Source organism: Schistocerca piceifrons, chromosome X, assembly GCF_021461385.2.
Source record: "Schistocerca piceifrons isolate TAMUIC-IGC-003096 chromosome X, iqSchPice1.1, whole genome shotgun sequence".
Taxonomy (NCBI): domain Eukaryota; kingdom Metazoa; phylum Arthropoda; class Insecta; order Orthoptera; family Acrididae; genus Schistocerca; species Schistocerca piceifrons.
Genome location: NC_060149.1, coordinates 893,434,272 through 893,450,114, shown reverse-complemented (window position 1 = coordinate 893,450,114; position 15,843 = coordinate 893,434,272). Strand labels below are relative to the sequence as shown.

General features: G+C 36.9%; 1 protein-coding gene across 1 annotated transcript in view; it reads right to left on the bottom strand.

Annotated features, from left to right (window-relative positions):
* Window positions 1-6,845: 6,845 nt before the first annotated feature.
* The window catches only part of LOC124721730 (zinc finger FYVE domain-containing protein 9), a 377,978-nt gene continuing 368,980 nt past the window's right edge, over window positions 6,846-15,843 (bottom strand). The window contains exons 18-19 of the mRNA XM_047246829.1: window positions 11,388-11,549; window positions 6,846-8,222 (exon numbers count right to left, since the gene is read on the bottom strand). Coding sequence (XP_047102785.1) covers window positions 8,064-8,222; window positions 11,388-11,549 — 321 coding nt within the window. The 3' untranslated portion in view covers window positions 6,846-8,063. The remainder of the gene's footprint in view (window positions 8,223-11,387; window positions 11,550-15,843) is intronic.

The window sequence follows — 15,843 nt, the reverse complement described above, 5'->3', positions numbered from 1 at the left end:
CAAACCACAAAGTGCATGCCGTAATTAAGATTATCAAAAAGGATCTGCAGTTGCTCAAATTCACCAGGAGGTGTGGCTAGTTTACGAGCCTACATTAATCAGTAAATGAAAGGTAAGTGGCAGTACATATGTACATGATGAAGAAAAGAGTGGCAGTCCCAGTATCCAGATTGACAACCAAAAACTGTTATCCAATCGACAATTGGTGCTCTGGTTGATAAATTTCCTCATTTTGGATGCATAATAATAGTAACAGAAAATCTCAGATATTGCAAATTGTGTACAAGGTGGGTACTGAAAATGCTTACTGCCCAACAAGAAATGCAAAGAAAGTCAAGCAGATGAACATTTCTGGACTATCATCAAGACAGAGACAATTTACTTTTGCACATTGTTACAAGCAACAAGGCAAAACAGAATAAAAACTGAATAAATAAATAAATAAAAATAACATTTTAAAAAATATAAGTGCAATGGAATTATTCAACATCTCCGAAACTGAAAAAAGTCAAATAGTATTCTGGGACAAAAATGGCGGTTTTTTTTTTTTTTTTTTTTTTTTTTTTTTTTTTTTTTTTTTTTTTTTTGACATAGGTCAACACTTGCAGCTGACGTGTACTGTAAAATGCTCACCAAACTGAGAACTGCCATGCAAAATTGATGGTGTGAGAAATGCAACTCCACACATCACTGCCCAAACCAAGGATGTGATTCAGCATTTCTGTTGGAGACTTTTCAACCGCTCACTTTACAGCCTCAACTTCACACCCAGTGACTATAACCTCTTCTTGCATTTGAAGCAATTGCTTTATGGACAAAGGTCTGATGATGACAAGGAACTTGTGAGCAATTTGTCAACTAATTCAATTTCGAGACACACAGTTTCTATATAGAGGGAAAGAACAAGATAGTGCAATGTTACAAGAAGTGTTTAGAAATGACCTGTGACTATGTGGAAACTTCAAGTATGTTTTTAGGAAACCAAAAGAATCGATAAAATCTTTTTCTAATGAATATTTATTTTTGTATGACTGAAAGAACCTCACTCATATGTTAGCTATATTTTGTACACAACAGTATATTACTGAAAATGAACTACCCAGTGACTAAATCTTTCACTGCGGGCACTTCGAATGAGATTTCAAAGTATCAAAATAACAATTACTAATATAACAAAATGTCAGTTCATTGGTAAGCGTTAAATTGCAATGTGAGTTATGGAACGCAGAAAATTATGTAGTTTCCCTAAAATGGTAACAGCAAAAAAAAAGTTAATATGAAACTGTGACTTTCAATTGAAATATTTATTATTGTAGTCTAATGTCCTACTATCTTTTTTTACGCTGATTACTAATTTCTCTCAAACACTAATCATTTTCAGATCATATTGGTCACAGAGCAACATCATTTGCAGGTAATCCGCAGCAAACCATGATCTGAAGATCTACAGTACTTCAACAATACAAGTAAACAGTGTAAAAAAAGCCTGAAATTATACTGCAATAAAATATATTTCAATAACTCTGTTGTCACACATTTTTTCCAATTTTTATAGTAAAAAAGCCGAGTTAAGAAATGAATGTAACATTACGTATTCTCATAGACTGAACCCTATGTAGAAAAGCCCCCAAAAGTCAAACAACCAGTGTCAAAGTCTGACATAATTTAATACGCTAATACAAATCAGGCTAAGTTGAAACAACCAGATGTCGTTGAAAGTTTCCAGAGGAGCATTAGGCAATGAATGAATGATACAGGGTAAGGGAATACAGGCTCATGATGCCATTCCTCACAAGCAGCTTCTAATCAAATTGTGTACCTATGGGGTACCATGTCAGTTATGTGACTGGATACACAATTTTTTGTCAGAAAGGTCCCACTTCACAGTACCTGTGGGAAAGTCACCAAGTAAAGCAGAAATGATATCTGGTGTTTCTCAAGGAAGTGTTATAGGCCCTCAGCTGTTCTTATTCTATATATAAATGACTTAGGAGACAATCTGAGGAGCCATCTTATATTGTTTGCTGATGATGCTGTCTAGTAAAGTCATCAAAAGATGGAAACCAATTGCAAAATTATTTAGACAATATACCTGTACAGTGTAAAAGATGGTAACTGACACTAAATAATGAAAATTGTGGGTCATCCACATGATACTAACAGGAGTCTGTTAAATTTCAGTTACAAGTTAAATCACAAAAATCTAAGGTCTGTCAGTTCAACTAAATACTTAGGGATAACAATTTCGAACAACACTGGAATGATCACATAGCTAACGTGGGGAAGATGCACCAAAGACTGTGTTTTACTGGTGGAACACTTAGAAGATTCAACAAATTCACTAAAGAGACTGCCTACATTATGCTTGTCTGTCCTCTGTTAGAGTATTGCTGTATGGTATGGGATCCTTACCAGATAGGATTGACAGAGCACATCTAAAAAGTTCTAAGGAGGGCAGCTCATTTTATATTATCTGAAATAATGGAGAGAGAGAGTGTCACAGATATGACATACAAGTTGGGGTGGCAATCAATACAAAGGTGTTTTTTGTTGCAGTGAGAGCTTTTCACAAAATTTCAATCTCAGACTTTCTGCTCTGAATGAGAAAATATTTTGTTGACACCCACCTACATAGGGAGAAATGATCATCATAATAAAACAAGAGACATCAGAGCCCAAACAGAAATATTTAATTGTTCAGGTGCACTGTTCGAGAGCATAATGGTAGAGAAACAGTGTGAAAGTCGTTCAATGACCCCTCGGCCAGGCACTCAAGTGTGGACTGCAAACTAGCCATGTAGATGTAGATGTAGTACATGGGAGTGAGACAGGATTGTAGCCTATCAGTGATGTTATTCAGTCTGTCCCAATCAATAAAGGAAACCAAAAAAAAAATTTGGAGAATGAATGAAAGTTCAGGGAAAAGAACTTAGTGGTTTATTGATGAATTGTAATTCCGTCAGTGAGACGGCAAAGGACTTGGGAATTGCAACTGAACGGACTGGACAGTGTCTTCAAAGGAGGATACAAGAAACATAACAAAAGGAAACCAAGGGTAACAGAACGTAGTTCAATTAAATCGTGCATTGCAGAGGGAATGACAAACTTATAGTAGTAGAGGAGTTTCTATTTGGGCTGCAAAATAACTGATGATGACTAAAGAACAGAGGATATAAGATGTAGACTGCCAATGGCAAGAAAAGCATTTATGAAGAAGAGAAATTTAACATAGAATATAAATTTAATTGTAAGTAAGTTTTTTCTAAAGGCATTTTTCTTAACTGTATCTTTGTACGATAGCCAAACATGGATGGTTGGTTGGTTGTTTGGGGAAGGAGACCAGAAGCGTGGTCATCTGTCTCATCGGATTAGGGAAGGAAGTCGGCCGTGCCCTTTCAGAGGAACCATCCCGGCATTTGCCTGGAATGATTTAGGGAAATCACAGAAAACCTAAATCAGGATGGCCGGACGCGGGATTGAACCGTCGTCCTCCCGAATGCGAGTCCAGTGTCTATCCACTGCGCCAGCTCGCTCAGTAAAACACGGATGATAAGCAGTTCAGACAAGAAGAGAATAAAACCTTTTGAAATGTGGTGCTACAGAAGAATGCTGGGGATCGGATGGACAGATCATTTAATTAATAAAGAGGCACTGACCAGAATTGGGGAGAAAAGAAATTTATTGCACAACTTGACTAAAAGAAGGGATCAGTTGATAGGACACATGCTGAGGCACCAACGAGTCATCAACTAAGTATTGGTGGGAAGTGTGGGAGGTAAAAATTTCCGAGGGAAACGAAAAAAAAGATGAGTACAATAAGTTGGTTCAAAGGGAAGTGGGTTGTAGTAATTTGGAGATGATGAGGTTTGCTCAGGGTACAGGAACTTTGAGTGTGGCATCAAACCAGTCTTCGGGCAGAACACAATGACAACAACTTAGTTTATGTAACACTATCTGATGAGCAAAATATAATAGCAACAGTGAATTCTCATCATCCCCTCTGAGATATGGTGAACAGGAATGCTGAGCATAAAAATGTTTTTATGAAGTCAATTTGGGGCTTGCAGAAATTAATTAATGATTAATATTCACTTCAGCTAGCTGTAAGCTTGGTAGGAATCACATGACAACTTTTCTGAAATGGGCTGCAACTGCTTGGTGTTAGCTTCTGCTCCTTGGAACTGGAAGTGTTCATTGCAATTATGTTGTTCTACTTGTGTACAAAAGTGGTTTTCTTTTCAAAGATATGGTACAGAACTAGTAGCTGAATAGCTGAGATGCCTATTACTCTACTGAAATCAATGTGTACAGTACAGTTGTTCACCTGTGTATCGTCAGGTTTCACATGCCTGCAGTATTTTTGCAGACTGGGCGCCAATTGTATAAATATTGCTGACTGGAAATCAAATTTGATATTAGATCAGAAAGTGAACTATGTTCAGAACTCTATTGTATAATGCTAAACTTGGATCCACCAAAATCAATGTGTACAGTACAGTTGTTCACCTGTGTATCGTCAGGTTTCACATGCCTGCAGTATTTTTGCAGACTGGGCGCCAATTGTATAAATATTGCTGACTGGAAATCAAATTTGATATTAGATCAGAAAGTGAACTATGTTCAGAACTCTATTGTATAATGCTAAACTTGGATCCACCAAAAAATATTCAGTTTTGATCTTAGGTAACACACAACATGCTCAGCAACACGGCTAAAATCGGCTATTGACACGATTGTTGCACTTTGACCGCAGATATTTATTATACGTCATAGATACATAGTACGTATTATCAAAGGTGTTCTGCTATAACCGTGGGAGGAAGTAAACAGAAAACAGAGCAATCTTCAAACTTTTGTCAATGAAGAAAGATTTGCTGCTGTAAATTGCGTTGGGCCAGTAGAAAGATATAATTGAGTGAAAGAAAAGCCTAAAACCTTAAAGTTAACAGCAACATGCAACAGTGGTTGGTTTCTTTTGATTGTTTTCATAAGATAGTCTCTGAGCCTTAGTTCCAATTGCTCTACAGTACTTCTTTCCAAAGGAAACCTCAGCTTAAATTACTTGTTACATAGCTCCAAGAGTGGGTCCATCATTTCACAGAATGTGCAGGCTGCTCATTGGATCTCATCATCATCATCATCATCGTTCTCTGTGGATATATCTGAATGCTCAGATATTTGTTATTGTACACAGAATTTTGCATAACGGTGGTCCAGAATGCTCAGAAAACAGAGAGTATAGAATGGTTTCAGTGGTATGGAAAGGCATGGTAACGCTGTTGTAAATATCTTTATGACCAATAATGTGGAGAAAGTAGTACAAAATGGGGAAAAAAATGCATATGGAATTGTCATAGCAGCTGAAGGATGTGTTCAGTAGTTAACAGTTTAATATGAATTGCATAGCTACTGAAAGAACATGTATAAGTGATGTTGAATCATTATTGGTTGCTGTCAAAATTCCCATACCTAACTGTTTACTGCAAATATTTCAGGTTTTCCTTTCTTTCTACCCTGCTAAGTGTCTATTAAATGCCTTTGAACAAATCACATAAATTATGAGTCATCTCCGAAGAGCTATTATGAGAGTGATCATTAAGTACACGTGGTAGTCGGTAATTTCCTTAAGCTAACATTGAGGTTTTTCTTTTTTTAAAAAAAAGAGCATTTTGAGCATCAGCAGCGTGGGAACGTCATAGTCACATATTTACTTGCCATTTTTTCAGTTGTTAACAATTTTTTTTATTATTTCAATTGATATTTGCTAAAAACAAATGCAATGAATTGTAGTGCCAATAAACTGATGATTAGAGCTGAATCTGACTCTGAACTGAGAATTTTCACCAGTCAAATACGATCTATGATTAATGTGTATACCATGCAGATTTCCAGGTTAAGTTTTATTTGAGGTCATTTTCTGTCTTAATCTAGGGTTAACCTAGGTTTTCCAGCCGAAGCAACCATTGGTTGCGAAAGCTAGAATTTTGTGTGTATGTTTGTGTGTCTATCGACCTGCCAGCACTTTTGTTTGAGAATAATATATATATATATATATATATATATATATATATATATATATATATATATATATATATAAAGAGAGGGAAACATTCCATGTGGGAAAAATTTATCAAAAAGCAAAGATGATGTGACTTACCAAATGAAAGCGCTGGCAGGTCGAAAGACACACAAACAAACACAAACATACACACAAAATTCAAGCTTTCGCAACAAACTGTTGCCTCATCAGGAAAGAGGGAAGGAGAGGGAAAGACGAAAGGATGTGGGTTTTAAGGGAGAGGGTAAGGAGTCATTCCAATTCCGGGAACGGAAAGACTTACCTTAGGGGGAAAAAAGGACGGGTATACACTCGCGCGCGCGCACACACACATATCCATCCACACATATACAGACACAAGCAGACATATTTAAGCTTCTTTTTTTTTTTGAGATGGAGATGGAGAAATGGGGATAGGGGTGTTTAGTTGAGAACTTAGTCCAAAATTCTCTACAGTACTACACTCTATTTCTACAAAAGAAACAACTACAGTTTCCTTTTATAAATCCATCAGCTTTTTTTATAAAGGTTAACGTAAATGAATCCGTTACACTAACTTTAGAATGGACAGTGTGAAAATGGACAGTTAACATGGGAAATATCAATCATTTATCAACCCTACAGTTGTCAATAATATGTAAATAAGAATACAGCATATTTAAAACTAAATAAAACTGTGGGCTCCAGGTACATGCAAAAAGAGTGTCTCTTCCTGTGCCCAAACAGTGTTATGTGATTACATTAATAATACTGAAATGAATTTTAAACTGATGTGTGTTGTTTTTCAGATATGTATTTCCTGAGATAGTTACAGATATGCAGTAAAATATAAATGTAAGGATCATAAAATGCAAAAAATAAATACAGTTAATAACACAAAAATATATTTTTTATCACATTTATGATCACAAATTTTTAAAATAATTTCAGTTTTCATAAGGCACTACAGTCATCCTAAAATATGAGACTGGTGGAGCATTTTAGACACACTAGGGAAAACTCACAAATTTAATTGCTTATATAAGCCTGGAACACTGAAAAATTACAATATTAGTTTAGCACCATTACTTTAAAGGATCCTTTCAAATAGAGATCAGGTTTCAAACCAGATTAATGACTGAAAAAATACAGTCTTTTCTAACAGTTGACCTATACGACAGATGACTTAAGTATGCTGAAATTCTAAATGGAGGTGTGTCTTCCAGTAAAAAGTATCTTTACATGCACAAGACCTTAATGCTATAATGGTAACATGAGTGATAAGATAGCTAAAAACTTACATTTTTGCAGTTTTAATAATCTGGCTGGAAACATGAGTATACTCATTAAATATTCTATCTATATACAGTTAGATAATATACTCCAAAAATAAAAGAAGTCACTGATGCTATTCCAGTATGATACTCCAACATTTACCCTGAGCTTTACTTGTAAAATCACTTTTCACAGACTATTGTAAGAAAATGATCGTTGTAATTTATCGGTACAATAAAAGTAACAAATTAACTTCAACTTCCGACCACACAGCCTTTTAAATCCCTAATTCTCAAACAAGTCCTTTTCCTTAAATCTTACAGTCTGAAAAACAGTTGGTATATAAAATTATGATGATAAACACACAAAATATGCTCACTTAAAACAAATAACAACAGTATATATATTTCAGAGACTGACAGCTAAAGTAATAAAAAGAGGAAAAACATTAATATGAAAATAGTTTTCAACTATTTAAAAATCTTTCTGACATATTAAAGACTTTCTACATCACAAATAAAATCACTATGAACTCATACGATGACTTTAAATTGAGAAGGAGATATTACTTTGAACTAAGTGAGGACAATTATTTATACAAGTCACATACCATTTAATATTAATTGTGAGTAATAACACAGTTCTTCAAATAACACAAACACATCCTTACTGTTTGTAACAGCAAGTGGAGAATACATGATTACCGCATTACACTGTACATATTTGTTACAAATTTGCATCAGTATTTATATCACTGCAACATTATATGAAAAATCAGTTCCAAAACAACAGCAGGGCTGTCCTGAGACATTGATGCAGCTTTGTGAAGAATGGGGATCAGCTCATTGTCAAGACTATTCATATAAATTGGAGGAAGTTTTTCTCCTTGGCTTCCAGCTTCATAGCCCACCTAAAAGACAAAAGGTAAAATTGTTTTTAAATGTCAAGAAATTGCTAACTTATTGAATATGTACTTCATGTCACTTGAAAATAGCCCTGTATGAGAATAAACCCTGTCTTATTTTTTAAGTAAACAACCTTCTGTTATGACATACATTACATGCAGCTGGGGTACTACTTGTTGTACCCATTGGTAAGTTAATCATTTCCTCTTTTATTTCTGCACATTTTAAAAACTAGAGTAATGTGTTTCAATCACTACAATGAATGCTTAATTCCTTAGCATATCTATGGTGGACATAAATGTCATAGTTTTGGGTGCAAGAATAAAGAATAAACTTCACATTTTGCAATGCAGGGGCAGCAGATGTCCCTGTTGGTTTTCCACTTAAATTTTTTTATCTGAATGTCACTTTGTTTCCTGTTTTTGGAAGGACATTCATGATGAACAAGTTTCCATGCATGCAGGCAGTGCTCCAAAGTTCGATATATTGTTAAATAGCATAGGTTTTTATAATGTGACCAAATGAGACTGCAGTCAAGCCCATCACTCAGTGAGGAATGATAAATTCTCATACATGTGGGGGTCCTGATGCCTCAATACCATCACATTTCTCTCTAGACAATAGTGGAGGAAAGGGATCTTAAGTCACGGGTCACTGACAAATATCACCCACATGCTTTAGGAAACATCAAGTGTCTCACCTTATACTGCTGTATGAGCTCACACTTTATACCTGTCTGCTGACCACTAGAATGAGTTTGGACACACACATCACTCAGTGGCAGTAATGCTGACAATTTTTATTTTTATGGTGTGTGGTTGACAGACAGTTACTGGACAATATTACCATGATACCCTGGTAAGTAATCATGCAAAAATGTACTGACAAGCATTCCAACAAAATGCCAGGACATTACTCACAGCAGTGACACATGTTGCTGTGTGGGATATGAAACTCTTTCCCATTCTCCATATTTCCTTGAACTGGAACCCTGTGACATGTTCTTTCAATGTATGAAGAGCCAACTGTTTGCCGAGCATTTCCAGGATGACAATACCATAATAAGAAAGACGGAACAGAAGCAAAATTGAGCATTTATTGAAGGAGGATATCAACTAGCTCATCCATAAGTAAGAGAAGTGTGCCACTTTTCATGGTAAATATGTGGAGAATGATTAGTTTCAGTGTGAAGACTCCTGACAAAGTATCTTCTTTTAGGTTTGTGATAGAAAACATTATGGATGTTCCTCATCAGTGCCCAATCTCTCAACACAGTCATTGGTATGCAAGTTTTCGGTTATTACTGCATGTTTAGCAAGGAAACAATTAATTCTATAATGTTACAGGAAAAAACTTTAATATAATACAAATGAGTAGATTAAAGAATGTAGTGAATGGAGATGTGATACACCTTACAGCAATTAATATTTTAGCAAGCCACTCCCACTACTAATATATTATTAGAAATAAAAAACTGCCATATCATCATCATCATCATCATCATCATCAATGTATGGCGCCAACACAAAAGATACCAGTTACAAAATTAAACTGTTTGGCAGCAATGGTTTTAAGCAAATTTTTCATTTTTTATGCTGAATACTGACTGACACTGTGGAACAGATGGAATTTCACACAGGTGAGAAGTTGCTCGTTTACTCTGACACACTTTGTGCCTGACAGCTATTCCAAGCATGTATCCAAGCAAACAAATTATTAGCTGAGACTGCCAGAAGAGTATCCTACCACTACAGAGTTGGGAGAACGCCATTCTCCTAAGCCCCTGGACATACGGGTAATGGGGAAATGAGCTGTTTCATTGATCAGTGAAACCAGTCGACAACAAAGATCCCATTGTATAGTACAATGCTCCTCTGCAACTCATTGTTTCAAGTTTAGTGTAGTAGTGTGTCTAACATAGACTGTAATGAGTTAGAGCTGAAATGACAGGGTGTAATGAGTGAGAGATGAAACAAGAGGAAATGTGTAAAAGGTGTGGTTAGTCAAGCTGACACTCTGATCAAGATGGACGTCCTTGCAGTTGATACTATCTAGCAGTTTTCTTTCAATATACCTGTGTGCCAGTCAACGCTTCCTCTATGTGATGAGTAGCAATCTATCAATTTCATACTATTTTTATTTGATACTGGCTTTTCTACTGTTTTTTCTTCACAAGTTAAGTAATTTTTCAGTCAAGATACAGGGAAATAGTGCAAATAAAAGCATGCTTCCTACACTTTTATTTGAAGCTCGAGTGTATCAAGCTAAATATGCTGTGATAAATATGAGCTAAGTATTGGTTGATCAAGATGATGTCTTAATGGAATATGATCCTGGGAGTATAATGTACCTGATGTTGCATCAACCAATGATATTTAAGTCCAAAACCCAATAACCACTAAAATATATGGCAAAAATTCTGTATTTACCTACAACACAGTCCTCTTTTTGAACAATACAAATTTCCTTTGAAATCTAACTTGTAGTGTTAGAAGTGGTAGAAAGATCCTAGTTAATATTGTCATGTAGAAGAAGGTGTAATTAGATGAATGACAAGCACTAACTTCACTTAACAAAGGTTTATTCAGCACTTGCACATAAAAGAGCACAGAGCGAACTGCCTCTGGCCAGAACACATACAGTATATGATTCTTGACATTTGTGGATTCTTCTAGAATGTACTCAAACTGAATATACAAATTAAAATTGTTTAGTGCAGGTGAGTTTTGAACTCACAATCCTCAATGCAACAGTTTAGTATCAAACCACTACACCACTGAGCTACTCAGCTTCTTCTGTGACAACATTGTATGAATCACCCAAAGTAACACAATCATTGGTTTGAAGGGTGAAATCATAGTGCATAGTGATACTTTAAAATAAGAAGCACACTGCATGTGCCTTGTGAGGGGATTCAATTTTTATATTCTACATTCCATAAATCTGCAATGTATTTTAACCAACTTGAAAAGAAATACCAACTATATACAGGTATAACACACTGGCTACCTTATGACAAATTTCTCAAACCAGTCACCAATTTTCTTTCTTTTGAAAACATTGTATCATAAAAAGCCATTAACACTTTAAGCTCAGTTACAGAACACACATCTAAGTTTCCTTTGCTCTCTCTGTGATGGTACTCATGAAAACTGTAGCAATTAACTTACATTTTCTGGGTGTATCATTGCTCGAACTGCTATCTTCGTTAGACCTGCCTGTGCTAATAAATCTAGAAGATTAATCACAGCCAGGCAGGTAGCTCTTGCTATTGATTCTGTCAAGCGACTGATATCTATGGGATCACTTCCCTGTTCTGATACTTCTTCAGACTGTAAGAAAAAAAAGAAAAAAAATGGTAATTTGAAATATTTTCACATGTCTTCATACAACAACAAATAATATCTCTTCTAACTAACAGATAAGGTTTGTAAGAAAGGTAATACAACTAAGTCCATAAAAACTAATTTATTGATCAGAACAGTACAATGCATCAAAATTTTTCAAAACAGAACCCTCCTGTCAATTCATTCTTTCCATCATGGTTTCCAAGTATTGTAGGCTTACTGGAAGGCCTGGGTTGGGACATTCTTTAGGGCACACGTAATAGAAGATTTCATATTGTTGATGGTCCGAAAATGGACTCCTGTCAGGGTTGTCTTCAGCCAGGAACAAACAAAAGAAATCTTCCACAGCAAGGTCAGGATGGTAAGGGAGCGGGAGGGGGGGGGGGGGGGTGCTGGTGCAGTGTTGCCATCTAGTTTTTTAATACAGGGTGTATACGCAGACATGGAGAAAAATTCCCAGATTTTTCTTGGATTCTGGTTAAAAATACACTTTTTCCTTGTTAAATGACAGTACATTTTCACTCGGAACCATAAAATTTATCAATCCTTTGAATGATTAAGGTTTTACATACTGGCGTAGAACTTCCCAGCACTTCAGAAAATGAACCCCAGGAAAAAAAAGCACTTTGAAGTACAGCTACATGTATGCTGCATATTTCTGTATTACAATACGCTGTATATTTTTGGGTTATGAAAGTATGTATTTTAATTCCACAAAATGCAGCATGTTAGTTTCCGAAGCACTGAAATCAAGATTTCAAAACTGTTGTAAGCCAATCATAGCTCATATCACATGATCTTGCCAGCCAATGATAGCAGGTATTCAGAGCCTAGGACATGTGATGTAGTCAGCCAATAGCAACATTACTGTTGAGTACCACAAACACTCAAATATGAAAAGTTAATGGTTTAAATTAATATACATAGTGTAGCTACCAGGAAAGCTAAGCTTTCACATATAATGTTGGTCATTTTTGCTTGTGTTCCTTTTTAAGATACATCAAACAAATGTGCCACTAAAATTTTAAATAATGACATAAATGTTCGGCCCTCTGGGCTCGAAATTTTTCTAAATGCCTGATCCTCAAAGTGTTAAGCTTTAAATGAGAATCAAATGCTCTGTGATTCAAGAAATTTAAAGCACATTTGCACACATAACATAATTCATCTTGCATAAAATGAAATGGTTCAAATGGCTATGATCACTATGGGACTTAACTGCTGAGGTCATTAGTCCCATAGAACTTAGAACTACTTAAACCTAACTAACCTAAGGACATCACACACATCCTTGCCCGAGGCACGATTCGAACCTGCAACAGTAGTGGTAGCGCGGCTCCACACTGTAGTGCCTAGAACCGCTCGGCGACTCCAGCCGGCAGCATAAAATGAAATTTACTTTGAAAGTCTAATGCTTTTCAAAACCACCATTCTTAATATTTTCCAACGATCTGTTAGAATTCGTTTTGGCAGTTGCCAGAGAGCGCCAGAAAATGCGTGTGTGCGTACAGTTACAATGACGTAGGAAGCCCATATCTTCATAAATGTATAGCATTAAGAGATCTTGCATTATCTAATAAACGAAACAGGATATCACAGGATACTAAAAGAGCATCGGAATTTCATGAACCATACTAAAATGCATAATTCAGCTCAAAGTGCACATTTGTATGTCCAGATTCACAAAAAAAGTATGACCCAACATGATATTAATGTTTTCAGTGTTGTTTTCAGGATGCAGATTTTCTTGGAGCACCACTACTGTATTATCTAATGGTCGGTTCTTTACTATGGCATAATGCCATATGTGCCACAAGATAAAAATGTGCATTTGAAATTCAGCAAATAGTTGACACTAGCCAATAGTGTTTCAAATAAATTGACTGCCTCTGTGGAAAACATTAATAAAAGTCGAATTTCTTCAGCAAATTCACAAAAATAACTTCACTGTTCTGCAAGGCATTTAATGCCAGGCTGCCAAAAACTTGGAAATAAAATGAAATAAAAAAAAACTAATTTTAGCCTTCCATAATTATGCGAATATGTTTTAATTCGCTTGATAGCCCCCAGCCACAGAAATCTGTTTTGTTTTCATTTGACATGAGAGCTGTAAACGAAGAGGAAACAGCAAAATCACTAAACGTAAACAGAGGTCACATGGAGACTAGCCCCCTCCCACCAACAACTCAGCCTGCTCTGCGTACATGCGAATCTGGCAGCTTTGGCAAACCAGAAATTTTTTTTCGGGAAGCATCTGGTTGCTTGTTGCTACAGCTTACAGTCGCACTTCAAGTAGCCCGAAGCGGGACAAGGTACTTCTCATACACGACTCACCCACGCACTTGCATGAGCCTGCTGGCAATTGCTCAAACAAATCTAATGTAAACCACTGTTACGTCATGCTCATCTGAAGCAGTTTGTTGTTATGACCTATTGCATAGTCTTCGTCCTAAGGCCTTTGGCACATTTTGCTGTTGGCAGCCGCTTGTGTGTGCACCATGTTTTGTTGTTGTAAATTATGCATTTCCTTTGCAACTCAGGTTTTATTTTTTCCCCCCCCCTCATTTATGTTTTATTGCTGCAGTATTATTCCGCATTATGGGGCTAAAAGTAAAATTCGTTGTAAGAGTGTCGGTTCTTATCAGTCAAAACTACAAAAATTTAACTGAAAACTAAAAAAAAAAATTCCTGGAATTCTAAAAGATTCCTGGGTTTTTCCCAGTTTTCACCTGAACAAAGTGTCCGCCCCCGGTAGCTGAGTGGTCAGCGCCACAGACTGTCAATCCAAAGGGCCCGGGTTCGATTCCCGGCTGGGTCGGAGATTTTCTCCGCTCAGGGACTGGATGTTGTGTTGTCCTAATCATCATTATTTCATCCCCCTCGACGTGCAAGTCGCCGAAGTGGCGTCAAATCGAAAGACTTGCACCAGACGAACGGTCTACCCGACGTGAGGCCCTCGTCACACGACATTTCATTTTACCTGAACGAAAAAGTCCCCGGTTTTTTCCTGGACTTCCCCATTGTCCCGGGGCTTACACACCCAGTAACAGATAATACATAACCAAGAAAGCAGCATCGCTGCGCACATTGTCTTGGTGGAGCATAGCTTCCAGGAACCAGTGATGTGTGATCTGATGTGTGCAACCCCTTTTTCAGTCTTTTGAGGACTTCCACATAAAAGGCAGCATTGACAGTCTGTCAGCTAGGTACCGAACTGTGGTGAATGATATCACTAGCACTGAAAAAGAAATAATAATTGCCTTTAGTTTGTGCCTCCTCATGTATGCCTTCCTGGGACATGGTAACTGTGCGATGTGCAACTCTGAGCTGTCTCGTATTTGAAAACCACAACTTATCTCCTGTTATAACACTGCCACAAAAGTACCATCATTTCCACACCTTTCCAAAAGTTCTTCACAAATCAGCACTTGGTTGAACTTGTGATAGTCGGTCAAAATTTTCGAGACTAGTTTTGCAGACATTTTCTTTATATGAAATTGTTCGGTTACAGTGTCATGGACAAGGGTGTTTGGGTATAGCCAGAGTCTGAGCTATATGATGAATACTCATTCTACAGTCTGTGTGCCAAAGTTCTTTCTCTCTCTCTCTCTCTCTCTCTCTCTCTCTCTCTCTCTCTCTCTCTCTCTCTCTCGCGTCACACTGTATTCACCTTTTAATGTTATTGGACAGATAAAAAAATCTACTCACCAAGTGGCAGTATAACATGCATGTAAGAAAAGATTATAATTATGCAAGCTTTTGGAGCCAGTGACTCCGTCCAGCAGAAGGGATGAAGGACCAGGAAGAGGGATGAAGGAAAAGGACTGGGAAGGTCTAAGGAAAGTGTTAAATTTTGGAAAAGTCACCCAGAACTTCGGGTCGGGGAGACTTACTGCATGAGACAAGAAGAAAAAGACAGAGTGTTGGGGACTGCACCAGATGCGATTTGAAAAGGCGGAGGTGGAAGACTGTGTAATATGCAAGACAAAGATTACTTCTATAACTTTGTGCACAAGTTAATAAGAGTGAAAAGCTAAGTGTATTGTAAGAAAGAGAGATGGGAGGGGGATGGCAAAAAATAGATAGGTATGAAAATGAAAGATGTAGAAAACTAAAACGCAATGAAGGGAGGAGAAGTTACTGTGAAGAAATGCCAGGAGGGAAGACAGTAATGTAAATGAAGGCCAGGCAGGTGGCGACAACCAAGGACGTGTTGTAGCGCCAGTTCCCACCTGCAGAGTTCTGGGAAAATGGGTTCTGGGGGAAGAATCCAGATGGC